The sequence below is a fragment of the Misgurnus anguillicaudatus genome, chromosome 18 (genome assembly GCF_027580225.2).
Source record: "Misgurnus anguillicaudatus chromosome 18, ASM2758022v2, whole genome shotgun sequence".
NCBI lineage: Eukaryota > Metazoa > Chordata > Actinopteri > Cypriniformes > Cobitidae > Misgurnus > Misgurnus anguillicaudatus.
Genome location: NC_073354.2, coordinates 3,835,900 through 3,860,652, shown reverse-complemented (window position 1 = coordinate 3,860,652; position 24,753 = coordinate 3,835,900). Strand labels below are relative to the sequence as shown.

Below are 24,753 nucleotides of genomic sequence, written 5' to 3'. Positions count from 1 at the left end.
TACAAATCAAGTTCATATACATTAAGGTTTCTTATGAAAATATTTTAATCATTATTTACATAAAATAAACGTAATACAGCCACACAACAACCGTATGAAAACATTTTAATCATTATTTGCATGAGAATTTTTTAATGCAGCCATTTTATCTCATGTGTTAATATTTTTTATTGTAACAATTTATGATTTGCAAAAATAACTTGCATCTGTGTAGATTAGATAAGCAAAGTGTGTGCGCGTTGTGCACGCTATACATTATGGTCAAGCATGCACCCTTAAAATAGCATAATGAACAACGCGCCACTGTTTTTTTCTGGTCAGTGGCACAATTGTTTTTTGAAACTGCAAAATAGCATCAGGGATGGTTTGCGCCGGAACATGCCTCCTTTTTTGCGCTGAACCGCCCAGGGAGCGCAAGTTCATTCCCTAGTTTGCCGACGTGCGTCTGTGAAGGGAAAAACGCGCTGTGCACCGGTGCAAAATACGAATGATCGTGCGTCACTGACAAAGTCAATTGCTCTGGGTGCAAGATAGGGCCCATAGTGTTTTTGGCAAAACTGCAATAGAAACATTTTCAGGTCACCTGATGCAATTAGCATAATTATTATTTGAAGATGATGCAATGTGTACTAAAACCTCTCAGAAACACACCTTAATACCTGTCTGCTCTCAAGTATAAGGGGCTTTCCTTGCTAATAATGTTTGGATAACACTCCTACGCCTCCTTCGGTTAAAATAATGGCTAGTGCGGTGGATGTGATATTAATAAACCTACCAACATAAGTCGATTTGATGTTTGGAATGACTTATCGTGAAAGGAAAAACTAAGTTTAAGTCGCATATCATCCGTTAATAGAGACGGCGTCATTTCGCAATAGTCTTTTGCCGACATTAAAAAAAAGTTTTGCGCAAATCTGCAATAGAAAGGCAGGTTTTATTAGACGCACGAGTATTGTTGCGGTTACGTGTCTGAACAGAACTTCTGGTTTTTGTTTGTTTAATGGTCTGACTAGTGACTAAACTGAACTTTGGAACAAATACCTCGTCGAAAATAACAATACTTTTGGTTTCATAAAGACGAGGGGAGATGGCGATCATGGATTACCGCTATGTGAAGGAAGGTTTGGCAGCTGATCTGTAGTTAATATTGTATACATTTTATAGTACACAGTAAAGTCTTTGCGGAGTTTACCGGAAGTTATGTTTGTTCCACGAAAGCCATTTGTTTATGTTGTTACTGCTGAAACCGGATATAAAAGACTCGACAGACGTTGGTTGTATGAAAAGAGCTCAGGCTTGCCATTCCACAAAAAAACATGTGTTCCTGTTGATCAGTTGGTATAGCATTGCGCAATTTGCGCTAGCTATGCAAAGTTACACATACACACATACTGATAAAAGAAATGTATCAATTGAATGCACTGTAAGTCACTTTGGATAAAAGCATCTGTAAAATAAATATAAATGTGAAAATAAAGCACCATGAAACATGAGAGTAAGTAAATGATGTATTACTCTATTACTTTAATATGATGTACTACCCTGATAGCAATAGGCTCCGGGGCGGATACGTTCCCGAGCTTATTGCTATCAGGGCAGACCCATGGTCTTCTACTAGGACACGTTAGGGTAACGAGAAGGGAAACAAACTTCATCTACTAAAAATCACCTTGGGACCAGTTACAGTAGTTTAAATTGATAGTAAATTGGCTCAGAAAATGAAGTCACTGTGGTACTGAGAATGGCTCTAGCTTCATGTGTTTCCATATGCACTTGTTTTAATAGTTTATAGTTTCATACAAAACATTCATACATGTTTAACAGGATAGTTTGCCAAAATATTCTGCAATCAGGGGCCCCACTAGCAATTCTGGGCCCTATGAAAGAATATGAGGTCGGGCCCCCTATCACATCCATTTGTCTGCAATTTAATAATACAGACCTATTACTGTTGCTATTGCTTTTGACCATTATGTATCAGTATTTAGTCAGAGACCTACCATGTCTATAGCTATTAAATGATTTATTGTGCAAATGTAAATTTAATAGAAAAATACAGAACAGTAATCAAATATTCAGAGAAAATGCAAAATTCTTAAACAAAGATTAAACATACATTACATGGTTACCTTAACCCAAAAACCTTTAGCTTCATACACTATAGATTGTGACCCTGTCTATGGAAACCCAGCTGAAGTATTATTTATGGTTTACTGTTTGAAACATAAAATCATTGTACAAATGCAAACTTAATATATTTAATATAGACTGAGTAAGTTCATGTCAGCAAATGAAATCATAGTGGAATTAATGCTTGAAATCCAACTGTGATGCTTTTTATCTCACAATTAGACTTGAGGCTTCAGTCTGGTTTTCACAGGCAAAGTCTAAGTGACATATTGATTTACCACCTTCTTAAACTATGTAAAGAGTTAGTGGAAACTTCCCGGGGAAGAACGGGTAAGAGCGAGGCTTGCATGTGTATGAGTCCGCTAGCATACATTGTGGTAGTTAGCAAAAAGTCCAGTAGCATAGCTTGCTAACAGCAGAATGCTGGCAAGTGGCTACAAATTCAAGAACTATATCTAGACAAAAATGACATCCTTCTTATTTTCAGTGGTGACACATGTAACCTGAATTGAATATTGAATTGACGATTAGGTAGGGGTTGGCTTTAACTTACACCTACAATACGGCAAAAAGAATCTCAGTGAATACATTATATTATACCACGGGTCTGTTGAATGCTGCATTCTGATTGGCTGAGAAATGTTCTATGGGTGTTGATTATTTTTCTGTAAACCGCACACCTATCTTTTCAAATGTCTTAAAAATAGGCACCAGAGCAATGTTTGTGGTAACCGTGGTATAAGCGGAATAATTGACTCCGGTCCTTTGAATTATTTGAAAATAATGCACACCTCCGCTTCGCATTATTTTCTTATAATTCAATGGCCCGGAGTCAATTATTCCTTACTAAAGAGTTTGTTTCCAAAACGCTTTAAACACCATTTTAAAAAAAATGAGTTACTGCCAAAATCAGTATTGTATAAGGTCAGTATTTAAAAGTAAATTCTTAATTTTACACAAAATACAATATCCGCCATGTTATTCTGTCACATTTTCTCCCTTTTTCCTAAAACGCAATAAACGCCACTCCTCTGCAGAATGAAATAAATCTGCTCAATAAATCACAGCGCACCATTCCACGCATTGTAAACAATAATGGCGGTGCTTTGAATACACACAGAATCCTAGTTTTCCTCATCTACTTTGTGATCAACAAACAAACAAAACAAAATAATACTTTGATGGCATTGATAAACCTGTGGTGTTTCTTTGTGATGGGAAAGAAACGTAAGCCATCAACATCTAATAATTTACATGAGCTAACATAAAGCTTCTCTTATGCTAACACATTGACTTTTCATTATTTTACTCAAAGTCAACGAAAATCGAGCAGGACCAAAACATTTTACGGCTTATCGGTGTGAAAAATTTTAAGCGACGACGTCAAGTATAACCACAGCAATGACAGTGTTCTTAATATGACAAAGTAAGTGTTTTGATTAATGCCATTAATGTTTATTTTTTAATAAGTGTATACCAGTGTTCAACTAAATGAATATAACATGGCAAAGATGAATGCACATTTATACATTGATTCAAACGATTTATAGCATTTTGGGGAAAAAAACTCAGTTTTTATAATAAATCTTTGAAAAACACATTAAGGATTTGAATTTTTTATGTTTTTATAACCTAAAGATGCTATGTGAAAGTTTGTAACAGAAAATAGTGGTTTTCATCTTGTCACTTTCTTGGTATAGAAAACACGTTTTTACCAAACTTTGTCAAAATGGATTTATTGCGTTTTTGAACCAAACTCTTCATATATACCTTTCTTTTCCAAAATTACTGGGGTAAATTTCAGCCCATTTTCTCTCTCTGACCACTGTATCCTCTCCTTTAGTTTCTGATATCCAGACTAATACTTCCTCGTCAAAGACATCTCTAATTTAGCAGTCAGACTGATTTACTCTACTCTTGAGGCTACGTAATGGTGCATTCACACCAGATGCGGAAAAGGCGGCAAGCGCGAGTGAAGTCAATGCAAAGATGTGAATAGGCATCCTGCGGCACGGTAAGCGCAAATGGCACGCCGTGGATGGCGCCTTTCCGCGCGAATTAAGAGTTGAAAAATCGGAACTTTTGCCGATATTCGCGCCGTGTTAACCAATCAGGAGCTTGCTCTTGTAGTGACGTGATTACAGGAAGCGAGCGGAGTCACAGAAGCCCTCCCATGATGCAAATTTCTGTGTGAATGTCTCAAATGACTAGGATTTCATTTGCGAATGAAGCAAGTAAACTCAAAATGTTCAAGCATCCAACTACGCGTGAATACAGCATTTTTGCCACCTCTACCGCGTCTGGCCATAAGTTTGTTTTATTTGTAACTCTTTTGTAGATACATTTATATTTTCTATTACAATATTACTATTACTAATAAAAATTATCTATGGGTCCACCAAGAGTACGTGGACCCTTAGAATCGTCCTAACTCAAAAATTGTTCATCTATGGCATTGTGAAGCATCTTTTTTGAGTGTGTGTGTGTATGCATCCATTTATGGATGCGTGCGCGACTATGCACATCTATAAAGCACCCACCTCTTTCAGACAGCCCATGAAATTATTGCTGACTGGAGATCCAGGCAGGTCGGCTGTGCTCGGGCTTCCCCCCACATAGAAGAAATCATCAGAGCCCAGCATGGTGTAATCCTCCTGTGTGTATCCTGTGGTGGTCAGTATACCATCCACCGATATAGTAACCTGTTAAATCATGATAATATGAAAAAACAACAAATTACTAACTCATTTTTAGGTGTGATTGTAACCTGCCTTGTTCTGATTTGCCCTCAGAGTGAGTTGGTTACTGCTATTACTCTGGACCACTGGATAAGCTTTTTTTGTGATAGTTCAGTATACAGGGTCACGGGACAGGTAAAGAAAATATTGCTGAGGAATATTTTCTTCATCTTTGATGGGTTAAGAAAATGAATTCTCATTTGGTTTTGAAGATTAATAATTACAGGGTTAGTAAATGTTAAAACCAAGAACAAATTGCTTGTACTTGTTTTAGTTTGGGAAGGGGGTTACATTACAGTATTTAGTATCACACACTCACTCGAACACATGAGCACTTCTCTCAGACACACACACACACACACATTTGAACACGCATGCATTAAAAAAGGCGTCAACGACTTGAAAAATCAAATGTAGAATCCTTAAAAAAATGAATAATGAACAAACATGAAAAAGGTGGATGATTCATTGAATTCATGGAAAGAGGGAGGGGCAAAACCACAACAGCCAATCAGGAAGCATTCATGCAGAACTGAAAAAGCTAAGGCAGAAAGAGCACACGGCGCAGCACAACACACGACACATAAAAACTACGTGCCAAAGACACACACGGGGGATTCGGGTGGAAGTGGCGTGATAAATTGATGTAGTGTTAGTTGTGGTGATGATATATGAGGCTGTATGAGATGGCGGATATGGCGACATGCGTTATGGAGGTATCAACTGCCAGAGTTCCCATAGTTCTTAGGTTTTTCTCTTTTTTGGGGGGAGGCTCTGCAAGACGTAAATTTCCCTTGCGGACTTTGTTGGAAATCCTCTGTCAGTTTTTGCCGACAGTCCTCACAAAAAATGTGGTGGCTTTGTGCGGGGAGACACTTTACTAGTTCCTGTGAGAGTCCCGGTGAGATCGTGAATTTCGACGTAACGGTAACGTGAGTGTGTAAAAGCCAGCCTGATAAATAAATAACAGTAATAAACAAAAATATAAAGAGGGGGAGGGTTGGGGCGTGAAAAATCCTGGTAATACAAACCCATTTCCTCATTTTTTGAAACGAGTGTCTAGAATGAAGCTCAACGAAAAGAAAGAAAGGGAGAGGGACACACGGCAAACCAAAAAAAGGACAATAAGAATGATATCTACCAGACAATGTAGTTTGTTTACCATAGCGTGTCCAATGCCTGTGTGCTTTCAGGAAGAATGGGGAATAAAGTAAATCAAAACAATAGTGAACAAAAAGGTTGTTAATAAATGGGGGAAATTAACAGAGAAAAAAAAATTAAGGATGAAGATTCAGGATGTTAGTACATTAGTTTGGTTAGAAACAGGTTAGTAATAAAAATGATCCCATGAATGAACAGTGTTAGTTTTAAAAAAGTGCTTCTTTCCAACGGGCGAAGAGAGAAAGAGAGTTCACGAGAGAATAAAGTGAGAAAATAATGAAAGAAAGAGAGAAACGGAGATCCTTCAATCTGTCAGCTTGTGCTGTGGTCTCAAAACATCTCATGAGGATTGTGCTACATCTTTTACTGGTCTAAACAAAGTAGTGACATGATAAATGCACTTACTTGTCAAGCCCTCATCATATTTTCTCTCCATATAAATCTGTCTTACCTGCCCCTGAAGTTTAAGGTCAGTCAAATAAATCAAGCATGATGCTACTTAGGGATGGACGGTATGTATCGTGCAACCATATAAATATGTAGCGTTAGAGATGCTTCAATACCGTCTGGTGTTTGTTAGGAACAGCTTTAGGGTTGTGCACACCAAAACTTTTAAATGTGGCTGAAACGCCTGGACAACGTGGAATGCCAGCTGTTTTTTTTTACTGCGTGCCAGCTTTCTTCAGATGAGCGCTTTGGTAACTGTGATACTTAAGCTGTGTGCCAGTTGGTTGCTGTGGTAATGTCCCGCCCCTCCTCCACTGTGATTGGACAGCCGTCTGAGAACTGACATTAGTCCCTTTCACACATACAGTCTTTACTGGTAATTTACTGGTAAATTGCAGTTAACATGTCATGTGTGAACAGAACCTTTCCAGTAAATCAGTGCTCCCAATTTACCAGTAAGACAGGTTGTAAGATTACCAGTAATTTACCGGTAAGCGCTATGTGTGAACGAAAAATATAGTATTACCGGCATTTAGAACCGACGACGTCAGACCGTGCTGACAGATCGGGCCAATCAGAAAGTTTTTTATACAGGTGACGCGTTTACCCCCGAACTGTTTACGGATGTTTCCACACACATGCTGCTTGAAAGTTGAGCACACCTGAAGTTAACATCCACATTTCTTCACCAAAGTTGTTTAAAACAGCTTACCGTCTATTTGCCATATTGCCGATGTCCTTAGCACACCATCTGTGAAGCCTAATGTGCAAACGGAGGTTGACGCCGCCTCACGCAATTTGTTTGGTCACGAGCAACTTCGCGACCGTTTGCCACAGATGTGAAAACAACAAAATACGGACCGTGGATATTAAGTCATAACCCGCCGTTGTTTACAAATACGACACGGAGCTCGTCGGCCCCGCGCCACAGGTAACTTCCGCTTTCTCTCCAAGGTTACCGGTATTTTGATGCTGATGTGTGAATGATGTCTTACTGGTAAAAAGACGGAACGTCACTGCATGTGTGAACAGCACATTTTTATATTTACTGGTAAATTCATTCTGGTAAATTCATGGTAATTTAACAGAATTCCTGTGTGAAAGAGGCTATTGACAAGCGGAGCTTTACACCCAAAGTTGAATATTTTTAAACTCTCGGCGCTTAGCGCTGAAGAAAACCGGTAGCTACTGGCTTATTTGAAAAACGCAGAGATTCCATCGGTTTTGGTGTGCACGCCCCCTTAAAGTGTACAATCAAGTGCAAAGCAGTTTGGACGTAAAACATGTCCAACTTCACTCAACGCTGCACAGAGAGGTTGTCAAATTATTTGATGCCATACAATTTGATGCCAATATTACCATACAACAAAAAATGTTAAATATGATTTTAAATATATTTCAAAATAGACAAAAAATATGTACTGAAATATATTTTGAAATATGTTTACAAAAATGTATTTTTCAATATATTTTTGGCCATTTTTTGTATATTTTAACATAATTGTTTTTATATTTATGTTAACGTATGTTCAGTTTGTATGTTACAAACCTGTAAACATAACAGGTTTAAAAAGTTAAAAATGTAATATATTTTCAGCTACTAGAATAAACTTTAATAAATATACTTTATTCATTTTTGTACAAACTTTTATATTTTGTCCAGAAAATAAATATTTTTTGCCTTATGGGTTGTGAAATTAGAAATGTAGTTGTTGAACCTGAAATACATTTCGAAATAAATGTTAATATATGAAGGTTAAAACTAAATACATTTTCAAATTTTAAAATATATTTAATTAAGCTTTACTTTTTACAACATATATTCAAAACATATTTTTGGCCAAATAAATACTTTTTTTTGTTGTATGGGGCCAATTGGTCTTATTAGGTTTTTGACGCACTATGACTAGGGCTGTAACGATTAATCATGCCAATGTGCGTTTTCTCAATGAATGAACTTGAATGAATTAGAGTGAAATGCCGCCACATCCAAAAGCTAGAGGGCGCTCTCTTGCAGAAACTCCAATTGTGCCACAGAAGAAGTATCATTACAAAACGCTATTCCAGGAAATGTCTAGAAGAATATTTATATCGCCGTTCTTCAGATTGTTTAAGGTATTTTCATGATAATAATTTTCATGATTTTGTTTAACCAAGTGTTTAATGCACATTATAAACGACTCCGGCTTATGATGATTTTAGACTGATAAGGACTTCTTAATGACAAAAACGGCATAGTACACGCACAAGCTGCACATGAAACAAACAAAAAAAAATCGCAGCCATGCGATTCAGAATCGATTTTAGAAAGGATTTTTTAATGGGACACGCGATTTATCGTTACAGCCCTAACTATGACCAAACCAGTCTGTAGCGCTCTCTGAAAATTACCCTTTGTATCTTTAACTATTTGAGAAGTGATCTGAATTTTATTAATTTAATTTTCATGTGAAAGACTTTTCCTTTAAAATGTCTAGCAAAGGTCAACTCCACGTCTCTGCATAACAACGTGGTTATTAAAATACTTTTTTTTTGGGGGGGGGGTTGACTAGATAACTGTGAAATATACAATATATTTACTGCAATTTTTGATCATACCGCCCACCCCCAATTCCAATAAAGAGTCTCACTAAACTCCAAATCATATACGTACAGCTACAGTCTGGTGAAATAAATACTCACGAATTATTATAAAAAAAATGTGTAATTTAGTTAATGTCCAGTGCATAAGTGTTTTGTCAAAAATATGCTACAGTAGCTACAAGAAGATTGGGTACAGTTGCTATATCCTTTCTAAAGCCTAGCAAGTTGTTGACCACTGACTAAATAGTTAAAGAAGTTAACTTGCTAACACAGAGTTTTCATAGTGTAGACTGGAAGGATCAAAGTTGAGCTCTTGAAAAGTCCTTGAGTGGTCACAGAGATAAAGACTCAACAACCTACATTATCAGATAAGAAGTTAATAAAGTACAATGGTAGTGCACTCTTAAAAAAAAATGCTGGGTTATTTTCAACTCAGTGTTGGGTCAAAAAGGGAAGAGCCCACACGTTGGGTTAAATTAATCCAGAAAAAGTTTATATTTGACCCAACAATGGGTTAAAACAACCCAGCATAGGTTAAATTACAAGCCAACACTCTAAGCTCTTCGCTTTTTCACATAATGTTTCGTTGAAAATAATCCAGCATTTTTTTGAGCGTACAGCAACTATACTTAGTCATAATTTAGGCCCAATTCCATTTCTACCCCTTACCCCTACACTTTCCTCTACCCCTCCGTTTAGCGGGTTTAAGTGAAGAGCTAGGGATGTCCCAATTATCTTTTATTGAAGGGCAAAGGCCAAGTTGCCCTTCAAACGAAGATTTTTCGGGACCCTCATCAAACGGAGGAGTACGAAATTTTCCAACATGGCTGCTCATGTGAATATAATTGAAGTCTTTTTTTGCACTTATAAAGTTAATAATCATTTGTTTTCATATTTACGGTCATGTAATTTAAAGAAACATCCCGGTTCCCCCTGACTAATCGCATCCCGGTTCCCACCCTACAGGTGTAGACATCTTTGAAGTTTGTGATAAACATTGCATCTACTCATAGGACTTATGATGGCGTATGACTGTTTAGTACACTGTAAAACATTTCTTTAGAAATTACAGTATTACTGTCAGCTGATTCCCAGTAACTTACTGTAGATTTACATTGGTGTTGTTTTCTGTCAACAGTTTGTTCAAAGTTAAATGAACATCAAACATTTTCAGTCTGTATCTTCTACAGTAAGTTACTGGCAACCAGCTGCATAATTACAGCTAATTTTTTACAGTGTAATGTATGGTGTCCCATTGCTCAGGGGAATATTTTTAACCCTTCCCCTTTCCACTCTGTTTCAAGTGGCAAGGGAAGATGTGAGGGGTAGGCATAGGGGTATAAAAAAGAATTGGTATTGGGCCTTAGTAGTCAAAGTTACAGAAAATACCTATTTTAAACTAAAGTAACATTAGTACATTTAAACTAAAAACAGAACTACACTAGTTTAACGGCTAGCTGTCACTAGTGGATGTCACGTGATTACCTGTCTCAGGTTGCGGGTCACTTTGATGTCATGCCAGGCGTTGTCATTGAACTTTCCGTTGACAGGCTCAACTATAGCCTCGAAGGCTCCCGAGCCCAGGTTGATGACCAACGACACAGCACCGTCCTTCAACGCGAGGTTGACGTAGTCAGCCGACTTGCCTGTGTGCAGGATGAGACCGTTGCGTTGCCAGGTTTTAAAAGCCAGGGTGATCTCATCACTGCTACTCTGGATGGGATTTTGAGACAAGTCGTAGCAGAAGTACTCCGAACCCCTGAATGTCGCCACGTTCTCCTCGCGTGCTGCAAAGAAAGTAGAAAAAATCTTTTGTTTAATATTTGATGATTAGATTCATTATATTTGTAAAACAGAAGTAGCCCACGATTGAAAAGAACAGCATGCTGGTCACCACACCGTTGTTGGTGCCTAAGGAATAGTTCACCTAAAAATGAAACCCTAATGATTATATAATGGCTTCAATTTTGGTCTGGTTTCATCGCTCAAAAGTATTGTATGCATTGTAAGATGTGAAATATAGCTCATACATCGCTAGGAGCCCTTTTATGTTTCTTTAATGGTGCTATTGTGTTGTTTTAAAGTCCAAGAACCCATTTACTTGCATTATATGAAAAAGAGTGACCACAATATTCCTCTAAAAATCTAAGGACATCATATAGATCGTCATTATGGCATTGGTGTGAGTAAATAATATACCTCATTCAACATTTTTAACCAGCTTAACTAGCAATATCACCAGAAGGCCATGCTGCTGGAAGTTTAGTTATACTCTTAAAAATAAAGGTGCTTAAAGGATTAGTCCATTTTCTTAAAAAAATCCAGATAATTTACTCACCACCATGTCATCCAAAATGTTGATGTCTTTCTTTGTTCAGTAGAGAAGAAATTATGTTTTTTGAGGAAAACATTCCAGGATTTTTATCATTTTAATGGACTTTAATGGACCCCAACACGTAACAGTTTTAATGCAGTTTTAAAGGACTCTAAACGATCCCAAACGAGGCATAAGGGTCTTATCTAGCGAAACGATTGTCATTTTTCACAAGAAAAATACAAAATATGCACTTTTAAACCACAACTTCTCGTCTATCTCCGGTCCTGTGATGCGCCACCACGACCTCACGTAATTGCGGAATGCCGTGGAAAGGTCACGTGTTACACATATGAAACACACATTTGCAGACCATTTTAAACAATAAACTGACACAAAGACATTAATTAGTATCATTCCACATACAACAACGTCGGAACGGTCCTCTTTCTCCACACTTGTAAACACTGGGGCGGAGTTTCGCATACATCATCCGTGACATCTTGACGTGATGACGTATTGCATGAGGTCACACGACCGGAGGAAGATGAGAAGTTGTGGTTTAAAAGTCCATATGTTTTATTTTTCTTGCCAAAAATGACAATCATTTCACTAGATAAGACTCTTATGCCTCGTTTGGGATCGTTTATAGTCCTTTGAAACTGCAATTTTAAAGTGCATTAAAACTAATAAGTGTTGGGGTCCATTAAAGTCCATTAAAATGTTTTTCCTCAAAAAACATAATTTCTTCTCGACTGAACAAAGAAAGACATTAACATTTTGGATAACATGGTGGTAAGTAAATTATCTGGATTTTTTAAAAAAATTGACTAAGAATTCCATAGAAGAACCATTTCTTTTTATAAAACCCTTTTTTTTCACCACAAAGAACCTGTTTTGTGAAACAGAAAGGTTCTTTGGATGTTTAAGGTGTAGGTTGGGTTCAGAGCCGGACAGTAACGGAGTACATTTACTTGAGTACAGTACTTGAGTACAATTTTGAGGGATCTTTACTTTACTCGAGTATCATTTTTTTGGAGTACTCATGACTTTACTCAAGTACATTTGAGAGGCAAATATTTTACTCTTTACTCCACTACATTTCTATCCATAACCGTAAGTACCCGTTACTTTTTCTTAAAAAAAAATCTCAGAAACCCTCAATTTGTTGTTTCCCTCTCTTAAACGTGATTGGATTGTGCAGGCGCAACTGATTGGGACAGCCTATCAGCAATCACCTTCAGCTTTCCACCAAAGTAACTATGGTCAGATTTAGAAAAGAGACGAAACCACTCACGGAACAATGGATGAAGACGCAGCAGGTCCATTCTGGGAATGTGTCAACCCGTGGCCCCACCTCGCCAGACTATTTAAAATTTTCTGAACAAGTTAATGATAGTTTTCTTTTCAAGTGTTTGCTGTGTTTACCAAAACAAAACTTCAGCAGCAAGAATAACTGGGGCCTATACCATGAAGCTGGTTTAGTTGGTTAGCCAGCTTTGTTTAGGATTAGTTTGTGCAAATCCTGGGTTTTGGGTACCATGAAAATAGCTTTTACCAACAAGGCCTGCACATTGGCTTGGTTTTGTCAACCTGAAACTAATCCTGTAACCCTGAGTTTGTTTAACCATTTTCATGGTACGGGCCCCTGGTGAGCCCGGATTATTGTTGTTCAAAATGAATTACTCGTCATCACACTCTTACTTGATCTGGACAAACTCAGCATCACAAGACAGGTTTAAGACTCCAGCTTCAACATTTGACCACTGTTTATGATTAAACTGGTTTGCAGTAACATTAATTTCTTAATTTATGCCAGGAGTCCATAATAATGAATCTGTAACGCTCGTTATTTTGAATAGAAATCATCATCCGTAAAACATTTATTCTCGTCTTCTCCGGTTTATTTGTGTTCAAATAGATAAAATATACAGAATCCGCCAGGGCTATTAGTACAATGGTGAGCATATTTGGGGAAATAATGATTAATTATCACATGTTAGTAAAATATTTAGTCTTACAGAATAACATTTCTATTAATTTTCCACTGATTTATGCGATCTGAAGAGCTCAAACAGTGAACAGAGCAATTTATGTCTCCTCTTCCTGATTTGCATCAGATTTGACCTCAGAGCTCTATCATTTGCTGTACAGCTGTCAATCATCTCACATGGTTCAGTGTGCACTGTGGCAGTAGTAATGCAACATTTAGAAAATGTACTCTTGTACTCTTGATACTCAAGTACTTTTAAAAACAAGTACTTTTGTACTTTAACTTAAGTAGACATCTGACTGTAGTACTTTTACTTTTACTTGAGTCAAATTTAGCAAGGGGTAACTGTACTCTTACTCAAGTACTGAAGCTGTGTACTCTGTCCGCCTCTGGTTGGGTTGCCAGTTAAAGCAAGCACTAACCAGCATTTAAATCTATGCTGTACTGAGATGGTCTCATTTTCAGGGAAAACATAAGGAGTCATTAAAATGCTTTGTTGTTCAGAAAATAGAGGCGGTCATGAACCCCATAAAGACGTTAGTATACAATAATGGTTGCAGTAACAATAAACACTAATAATTAGCATTCTACTTTAGACGGTGAGAAAATTCTTTGCATATGCAGGATTATAGGAGCTCGATCAAAACACTAATGTGAGGCGCCAGATGGTAAATTAAAAGGATGGTTCACCCAAAAATTCTGTCATCGTTTACTCACCGTCAAGTCTAAATATATATTTCTTTGTCCGCTAGGAAGATATCGTGAGCGATGTTTGCATCCAAACCTTTTTTAAGCACCATTAACTTCCATAGTATATTGTTTTCCTACTATGAAAGTTAATGGTGGTCCTGCATCCTGCTTGATTACAAATATCACGCTTTGTGTTCAGCAGAACAAAGGAATTTATCCAGGTTTGAAATAACTTGAGGGTGAGTAAATAATGAACCAATTTTTATTTTTGGGTGAACTGTCCCTTTAACTCCATAGCAAAGTCCCATTGCTTTCAGCTCACATACTGAAAATACAAAGAGTGCTGCATGAATTAGCAATTTCAGTTCCTCCTACAGGAATCATACATTTCAATGTGAACATAAACATTCGTCATAACCGATTTATCTGAGCTGTGCCATCCATATTTTTCTCATACAATAGGTCTATAATGTACTGTGGTGTTTTTCCTCACATAAAGTGGACACTTAAAAGAGAACTCTAGTAGGTCTTTTGAGCAACCACCCCGCAATAAAATGTTCTTCTGGGCCTTCGACATTTTTCATTTTATCACCAAATGTTACGTTGATGCGGTCTGAAGTGATGCTGAGGTGCCAGTGCCTCTTGGCAGAGGAAGCTTATTTCCGTATCCAGCATTTGAAGTGTGACATTGGTTTGCAAATTACCCTGCAGTAAAGGAAGAACAATGGCAAATGTCTTCATAAATCTGCGCAGGCTTGTTTCTTTCATGCTAACCGTTCTCTTCCCCTAGAATTTCGGCTCGCCAAAGGATGTATCAGCACACCCTGTCAGCTCCCCTCTGAGCAAATTATAGGGACAGAAAGGAAGGGAGGAGAGAGAAGAAGTGAAAAACAGGATGTGAAGAAAGAAGAGGAGTGAGTGGGGGCTGTGGGAGTGACAGAAATGGAAAGCTCGGAGGTTTAGCTAAAAGTGAGATGGGGAGGAGAGGGCGGCACCAGCTTGTTGTAAACTGAAGTCATCATTTTGTTTTTTCGGTTATGGTAAAAGACACACTCAAATCTGTGGTAAAACACCCCTTGCATACGGTAAAATCACTGTACTGCATGGCTTTATTTTCAATTCATGTGCTATATTTTAGATGTTAAATGAAATACTTAGCCATGCAATACAATGACATCATTGTTGAGAGTCTGTGATGCTATAAAAACTTGCTTGTTTAAAGCAACACTATGTAGTTTTTTTACCTTTAAATAATGTCTCTAAAATTATTTCAGTGATAGAATAACTTTTAACTGGACAAATTGTACTGTTGCTGCAACCTGAGCAGCCTCCTAGCTGCTACAAGCACACTCTGAAAGTGGCGGTGGAGGGTAGGAAACACAGCCCCGCCCCTTCCCCTGCCTGCAGAAGAGTGTCTGATACCAGGCACTGTTGCGCTTTTCAACCACATGGGGGAGCTGTAAGTCATTTTTACATGGAAACAACATAGTGTTGCTTTAAGCTAATATACTGTATCTGACAAATTATTTAAGAAGAGATGAGAACAGGGGAACCCAGGGGTTCATGTTTGCATGGTTAGCATCAGCATTTTGCCCTTGCTGCTAGTTGACACAATTTCTCCAATACCTGGACAAAACATGTTTCTCAAATAATATTATTTAAAAGTAGGTGCTCATTCAGATTAAATATATTTTTGCAATTCATATATTATTTGACATCATACTAGACAAGTACAATTATATCAGGAGGAATACATTTCTTGATACCTAAACCAACTATAGAGCCTCCTGGATCATACATTTCCGGTATTTTTATTATATTCTCTTTTTTATTTGGTGGCTTCCCAGCTTGCATGGCCTCATGGGATCGTAAAGTGACATTTGAATGCACACTTAAAAATCTAATGGGAAGTACTAGGTCAGGGATGCCCAAAAAGTTTGGGCACACCTAGTTACTAGGTCATCCAGGTCATCCATTTTTCGCCTACTGTTTTTCGAATGCTATGAATTCGGAACTACTTGCCTCACAAACTGATTTTTGCCCACACTGTTAACGCATATATTGTCTTTACTTAAACAATAAAGTAAACATCACTTAAAGGGAAATTCCGCCCCAAAACGGAACCTAGGGTGCCCCCTCGTTGCCAACGAGTCAAACCCCCACCCAAAAGCATATCTATGACTGAAGAGCAACATCCAAGACACTCAAGATGCTCGCCCTCTGGCAAACTGGCCCCCGAATGGGAGCGAACAGGGCACGTCGCATGAGTGCACAAAATCTCCATTTTTACAACACTAAGAAGGCTCGACACAACGTGATACTTTACTCGAAGTATCACGTGGGTCTCTACACATGAACCCGAGCATTGAGAACATTGTTTGTGTACACAGATTTTAGTAAAAGCGAAAAGTTTGGAACAACTTACCGTGCTGTTAAACTGCGTCCCGCCGCCATATTGCCAGTCATGAGCAATCGATTTCAGAATGCGATTGAATGGACTCCATAGGACGCTACTTTTTCAACTACAGGGTCAATATTGTTTATCACTTGAGACAAAACAACAAATTATCCGTGCATTTATATGGAACTATGCTTTAGGAGCTATCCATCTTTACTCTCCTTCCTCCTTATGTCGCATTCTGAGATCGATTGCTCATGACTGGCAATATGGCGGCGGGACGCAGTTTAACAGCACGGTAAGTTGTTCCAAACTTTTCGCTTTTACTAAAATCTGTGTACACAAACAATGTTCTCAATGCTCGCGTTCATGTGTAAAGACCCACGTGATACTTCGAGTAAAGTATCACGTTGTGTCGAGCCTTCTTAGTGTTGTAAAAATAGAGATTTTGTGCGCTCATGCGACGTGCCCTATTCACTCCCATTCAAAGGCCAGTTTACCAGAAAACGAACATCTTAAATATCTTAAATGTTGCTCTTCAGTCATAAATATGCTTTTAAATGAAAGTTTGACTCGTTAACAACGAAAAAACACCCTAAATTCGTTTTAGGGCGGAATTTCCCTTTAATATGTTGTGTTTTGGACCTATATTCTTAAAAAAATGTAGTTCATTAAACTAAAACATTCAAGTAAACCAAGCTCAAAATTATCAGTACATCAGTAGTTGTGAGAAATACCCCATATTTTGATTATGTATGCTTTATCACAAAATAAGAACTGATAAGAACTTTAGCTACTTAAATATTTGTTAATTAAATGTCAGAAGTGTATTTCTTATATTATTAATGCTGTTTTGTTGAAAATGATAATTTTGTGAAGTCACCGATTAGGTGATCAGTGTTTACTAACATGAACTCTGTGTAGCAAATTTTATTGTACCGGTATTTCTCTCCACAGTACTTTTTGTATGTGTTTCTTTGGAGAATCAGGTTTCAATGATTGACTTATAGTCATGAATTCTATGTCATAATACAATTTACACCAAAAGTAATATGAACGAAAATAGAAAAATAGAAAATCGTCAAACTTAATTAACCCTCATAATCACAGATTTTCCTGTTTACACTAAGGGTCCTTCGGGGTCAAAATGACCCCAAAAATTGATAGAGTGATTAAAAAATATATAAATTTTTAATGATACAAATACTTCCCCTATATACAATTATGCTGTGTTTTTGGAGATGAAGTACTTTTGTGTTTACCACTAAATTCCTCAACTACACAATTAGCTTGCACGTAAAATATTAACATTTTTATGAAAAATTCAAATAAATTATGATCTAAATTTGATTTAAATTGTTTCTGGATATTGGTCTAGATGTTATGTTTTAAATTTTTTCCGTGGCATTCTCACGGATCTCCGCATCTTTCCGTGGCCCTGCCACAGACTTTCTTTTCCGTGACATTCTCACGGATTGGTTACTCAATTGCTTTTTCCTATTTTCAAACCATTGTCGCTTCGGTTTAGGACAAAACAGTTGAGTAACCAATCCATGAGAATGCCACGGAAAAGAAAGTCCGTGGCAGGGCCACGGAAATATGCGGAGATCCGTGAGAATGCCACGGAAAAATGAGCAAAAAATTCTGTTACTATGCCACGGAAAATGCATGAGATCATGTTTTGGCTGTTTTATTGCCAAATTCTATAAAGTATGTTCTCCGAGGCATCATACCTTTGTGTGTTTTGTGTGTGTGATTGAGCATGTCTTTTCTATATTGCATTTGTGCCTTCTTTTCTGTGTGGAAATTTTCAGATTAATTCTGGATGCATTTTTTTTTGACAAACAAAATTTCAACTGGGATAATTTTGACCCCCAATAACCTCTAAAAAAAACTTAAAAAAAAGTGCACATCTTCAGAATGACCAAATCAAGCCCAGTTTTTTATATGAATATTGCCAGATAATGTAGAAAAGTAACAAAATCTTATTCCACTGAGATGAAGGGAAAAAAAAAATTTAACTAAAGAAAAGTGGCTTGGGGTCAAAATGATCCCAAGGGACTTATGAGGGTTAAGTAAATATGTTGGACAGAGCAATTATTTCAAGTTAAATTTACTTAAAATTTACTTAAAACCCTCATAATGTGAACTAATGCTTTTTAGTAAAGACTGCTGCCAAATTGATTTGTCTGCTACACCCACTAAAGGTTCTGTGTTAATCCAACTTAACCTGTTCAGTTTCACTCTGTGTAAAGCTAAAATGATTTAGTGCAACGGGTTTCCACGCAATATTCTAGTAAAATCAACTCATTGGGTTAAGAGTGATACTGTATAGCATGGAAAATGTGATTTTGGATGTGGCATGAGTGATGTCATTTACAATTTAGGTGATTGGCTTAATGTTTTCAGAATTCACATCCCATGATTCAAAGCCAGGTCACATACTGTACTGTAATTTGCATGCGCCAGCGAAGCAAATGCCATTGAAATGAATGTAAATTTTTACAAATAGCTCTCTCAAGGTATTTTATACCTCCTTTGGGTACACGGTTAGAAAAACTGAATGAAATATGCATATCCTCATGCTATAGCAAAGTAAGTAAACACGCAGGACAGAGGTCAATGATTCGCCTTTTCTCCGAGGTGGCACATTACAAATGGACCCGACCGTGTATAGATTCCCAATATCTTTCAAGCGCAGTAAAAATAAAATCTATGTGATGTAAGACTGCACTAAATAAATATTAAAAGGAATAACTTATTGATTCAAAGGTGTAAATAGAAATGAAATCTCTTATATTTGCTTACCCTATGCTGAAAACTGCCTTAAAAACGGTGTCCACAAAATGCCCTCATCTTGATGTTAAATTTCCCTACAGCTTTGATAGGTCAACCCAGGTATCGGTAACTTTTAGTTTTTCCATAGCAGTCTGTAGGATCTGTTAACGTCTGATCTTACAGTATGTGATCTCACGGGGTCTTTAGGAGGGGACAGTAATGCTGTATCACAGTTACATCTCAACTCAGGCTTATCCAGGTCATCTAGAGAGGACATGATCCGATGTCACCTGCTCTGAAAGCTTGTATACAAGGTATTTCCATTGGGACTTCATGTGGCACATTCACATATTGTGATGTAATGCGCTAGGTTTTTTCATGAAAATTGTTTTCTTTTTGAAGGTTTATTTTCCTGTAGCAGTAGTTGTCACTTTTAGTTACTTTCTTTTATGTTATGTTTCGGTTTCTCATCAGGAAGTATGCTTGTTAATTGTAATTGAGATTTATATGCTAAGCATTGATATTTGTTTGTCTGTAAAAACTCACACATTTACCACTCAGCACAACACACAGCAAATACAGCACTTTTCTTCACTGTTTGTAAATCATTATCTGAACTTGTGTACAATAGCAAACCTTGCAAGTTATGATCAGATTTAAAACTCAACACTTATCGCTTATTCTTTGTTTTCCATGTAACTCAACTGCAAACAATTACAATATTCTTAGAGAAAACCAAGGCCCTGTTTACATGAGATGCCCGGCATAAACAGAGCAAAAGTTATGTATTTTAAAACGAAAACGCACTAATACAATATGAACGTAGGCTAAATCCATGTTTACATCAATGTGTATACGTTTTAAAATGCATACTTTTGTCACGTTTACGCCTTTCATCCAGAGTACTCCAGCATTTTCGACCCTCATAAATGAAGCCGTTCGTAAACGCTGGCGACCCTGTTTTAGTTTGAGAACTCCCGGGTTTGCTCAGTAGTGTAAATGAACATAGTCTTAAGCGAACAGCTGGTTTAATCTTGACAGCACATCATTTTTAAAGTATAAGTAATTTATTCAGTTAAATGGAGGTTTGTCCAAAATAGTAAACAAAGCGACCAACTATTATTTATCCTATTATGTATCCTAAAAGAGAATGTATTATGGGTTTGAATATTATTGTAATGTTGTTTATATTTTGTTTCAATTTAAGTAGCTCACTATGAAAGACAGAGTTCATTTAAAAATCATATATATATATATATATATATATATATATATATATATATATATATATATATATATATATATATATATATATATATATATATATATATATATATATATACTGTACAGCATTGTAATGGATTGAAGGCCAATACAACGGGAGAAATGGAGTGGGTCAGACAAAATGTTTTGACCACTTAATAAGTTTTGTTTGCTTCTTTGAAACGAAATTCGTTTCATATAATTTGTTTCTTAATTTCAATTGATGTTTTGTTCATAAGTTTTATGAATATAAATAAATTCAAAGGTTTGTTTCTTTTAAAGAACATTAAAGATGCAGTGTGTAAATTTTAGCGGCATCTAGTGTTGAGGTTGCGCATTGCAACCAATAGCTCAGTCCACTGCTCATCTCTCGCTTTTGAAACACATAGAAAAGCTACAGTAGCCGCCACCGGACAAACATGTTATCGTCAAAAGTTTGTCCGTTAAGAGCTTCTGTAGAAACATGGTGGCACAAAATGGCGACTTCCGTGTAAGGGGACCCTCTGTGCATGTAGATAAAAACATCTAATTTTAAGGTAATACACACATAACAGTTCATTATTAAAGGTCTGTATACACCCCTGATAATATAGTTTTGTATAATATTTTGCATTTCTGTCAAGAGATCCTTCCAAAAAATTACATACTGCACCTTTAAAAGGAACACAATGCATTTCATTGACGCGTAACAAATACAAACCATTGCAATATTCTTCCACAGCCTTGAAAAATGCCAAAGCATGCCTCAGTCAAGGGAACACCAGAATGTTCAAATCAACTATGTTTCATATTAACCCTCAATATAATGCAAATTCTTTTTCAGACAGAAAATGACAGAGCCTGCATTGACTTTACAGTAAAATGAATAACAACAATATATTTGAAGAAATGAAAGTAAAATTTTGTAAGAATCCTGCCAATATTTAACAGCGCACGCAGAGGCAAAGCAAATATTAGCTTTATTACCCATTTAAATTAATGAATGCAATCAGGTTATTGGTAAATCAATGCTGAATTTCCTCACGGGCCGGCACAACACATTCCTGCGGTATTTGAGATAGAATAATGATGTACTAAAGTGGAAGTGAAAGAAACAGTGCTTGGTGTGCATTCTGTTCATTTTACATTGATTGCCACTGGCTGGGGAAGTTTAATTTTCTTCAGCGCTCCGTTTGCAGCTCAGCATGTCGAGCTTTGATTTCAAAATCCAATGGAGGCTATTAACTACCTCATTTACATGGCCCTGATTCGCGTCAGTCCCGACATTTGGCTTGGCAGAACTAAAGCCATTGCGGAGAGCTGATCCCGCTACCACCAGGGAGCAGTCTTTCACCCAGATGGACCCTGAGTCATGAGCCAAAGTAATGCCTAAACTGCAGGCCTTGGCACATTAAGTTGTGGTGCTCAAATGAGTGATGTAAGATTGAATCTAGGTTGTTACACTGCTTAATCCCGTGGTTCTCAGATGGTGACGGGGGCCCCAGATTTAAGACATTTTTTAAGATGTCATGGATTCTGTGGAATCAAACTTTTAAAAAAAGGCAAAATTATTTATTATTAATTTATAATGATTAATTATTAATATAGATATTATGAGATAACACCACAGGGCTGTTGAATGCTTTAAGTGCTCATTATAGTTCTGCATAGGTCCTAAAGTGTAGCATCAATGCCGTAGGCCGGCGTTAGGTTTTATTCATACCTCTGCAGCGTCGTCGACCTGAAATTACACTTGCAGACCACTAGTAGGCAGTATTCACACATGTAACCCACAGTAGCAGTGCAAGAGCCAAAAAAGACGCAGCTTGGCCAGTAAACCCACAAACGAAAAAGAAGCTTGTTGTGTATGATTTGAGAAGACCAGCATACCAGATTTTTTGACCTGACGGAAGGGGTCTAGTGGACCAATTACAGCACTTGGGGTCCGCATATAAAGCGTTGTTACATTTTTGGTGATGTGCGCGTCAGGCTACGCAGAGCTAGGCATAACCTACAATGTAGCTACAGCATAAACCTATGTGCTACTATGAATTAAGAAATGTTCCATGGGTATCCATTATTTTTTGATAACTCAACGTCCCGTCGTTAATTATTACTTACGTATTTTCTTCCATAACGACCCAAACGTTTTTTAGATTATTATATTTCAGAATTTTAGCTAATGTTTTTATCCAAAACAACTTACAAGAGTGAGGTGAACATTGACACGATTCAACCTAGCCTCACGTGACAGGGCTAAAAATTATTTTTTCTGAGAAGAATGTTTACTGAAGTTTGCAAAATGCACATTCCTGCCAACAGGGGTCACCAGTTGAGGTTAGACGACATCTGCTCTTTTGTTCTGATGCATTTTCAGTCAGTCAGAGTATTTTTTCGCACCCTTAATGCTGCTGCAGATTTAGTCATCTCGGCAGTGGGCCGCTACTGGCTTCGGTAATGTGGCGTGAAGAATCCGCAGTGGCAGGAGCCAGCGGTGTAACGTGCCCCACCGTGCCTCCAAACCGCATCCAGCATCCGCTAACACAAGCACTGCAGATATCAGGCTAAAGATAGAAGGCTAATTTCTGTATGACAATGCGTGATCTAGGAGTGGGAAGCGGTTTTGGAAGCCTCCTACATGCTGATGAATCAGGACCGGAGAAGGAGCAGTCTTAGCAGAAATTGTGTGTTGTGAATGAGAGTGGGCAGGTCTCAAGGTTGACCGTACTATAACCTGCCAGCAAAAGCAGCTCTAGTGGAAAACAAGATGTGTACGGGCAGAAAGCAATGTTGCTGGCTATGATTTGTTGTATCAAATTCAGACTGGTAACATCTCTGGTGACGACGGACCCGTGTGCACACTGTAATAACATGTGTTTTCTTTTCAACCCAATGGTTGGGTTAGGCTGATTGGGTCATTTTAGTGGGTTATTTTCTTCAGTGTTTGGGATACCCAGTAAACAGGTTACAGGTTGGGTCATTTTCACTGACAGCTGAAACAGTGACGTGTTGGCTTATAGGCGGGAGTTTTGAATCGCATGTGGAAGAAGTGGTTTTCAAAGAGGACAAATTGTTGGATTTATTTGGAGAAACAAGGTTTGTATTAATGTTTTTAATCTATCATCTGTTGTTGCTTGCACAAAAGTGTGCTAAATAGGACAGTTCACATTACATTAATTGTTATTAAAAGTAACACAAGCTTTGTCAGCTTTGGATAGTCCGTCATAATTTTGTTTGTTTTACTCTATGTCTGCTACAAACATATATCAAAATTAATTAAGCAATATCGCTCGAGTAGGAGTGTGATATAGCTCTATATCATCACGGCTGTGATTAGGCCAGAGGCACGAGGCCGAGTCGAGCTATATCACACGACTCCGAGAGCGATATTGCTTTTATACAACAGTTCGACGGCACACGTTTGAAAAACGAAAACTAGAAAACAACAACGGAGTTATTTTAAAAGCCTCTTTGTTTGAGAACTACTTCTTCCGCCACGGATTTGAGGGCGGCCAGAATGACAGGTAAAACTTTCGGCTGCTTTGAAGCTCATAACAACTCAATGGACAGAAAAGCCGTTACTTTATATTACCGTTTCTTGGTCACAAAGTGTAGTTTTAAGATTAGTTCAGTCGAGAATGTATATGTATTATATTTAAATCTGCAGTCGATTAGTAAAGATAGCGCCTGTTTGAACGTTTGCTTAGTGAGATTCGGTACGAATGAGAACCAAAGCATGAGCGGACATCAGTGTTCACTCGCCCCGCTGACCACCGCCCTCTCTGGGCTACATTTCTGAAAGAGATACCCTGGCTCTCATGTTGGCCTTGTTTGTTTATGATCGTCAAAATGAGATCAAATCAGCAGTATTTGGTGTCATGATCAAACTATTACTTGTTTTTTAATTCATATTTAGTGTCTTTTGTGTTGTTATTGTTTTGGCGCGAGGTAAAAGTTAATAAAACTACTTGTATAACGTTACTATTGCGTTCTCATTTATTCTTAACGTGATACGAGCACTCGATTATTATTATTAAACTTTGTTCTTGTCAGTACTATACAAAACGGTTTTTTATAAGTGTCAGAGATATGTTTTTGCATGCTGCTTATAAATATATCAGTGGCGATATCTCATAACATGTTTTAATAGTCAGGTCACGATAAAGTAAATGATCAATGTCCACATTTAAAAGCTGCGGTGCTTACCTGCAGTTTCACGGTGTTTTCGCGTTCTGATAAGAAATATAGCTCCAGAAAAAAAAACGAGTGTTTATATTCC

At 37.5% G+C, this 24,753-nt stretch overlaps 1 protein-coding gene across 17 annotated transcripts in view; it reads right to left on the bottom strand.

The window, feature by feature from the left end:
- Positions 1-24,753, bottom strand: part of nrxn3b (neurexin 3b) — a 407,078-nt gene that overhangs the window by 302,698 nt on the left and 79,627 nt on the right. For 11 of the 17 annotated variants that reach the window (XR_012358544.1, XR_012358545.1, XM_073855573.1 and 8 more), the window contains 3 exons: positions 10,545-10,846; positions 6,031-6,054; positions 4,671-4,832 (listed from right to left, as the gene is read on the bottom strand). Coding sequence is in view for 15 of the 17 variants with exons in the window: in XM_073855573.1 (XP_073711674.1) it covers positions 4,671-4,832; positions 6,031-6,054; positions 10,545-10,846 (488 nt within the window). In the remaining 2 variants the exon portion in view is untranslated. The remainder of the gene's footprint in view (positions 1-4,670; positions 4,833-6,030; positions 6,055-10,544; positions 10,847-24,753) is intronic. The other 6 variants (XM_073855587.1, XM_073855588.1, XM_073855574.1 and 3 more) reach the window with 1 other exon arrangement.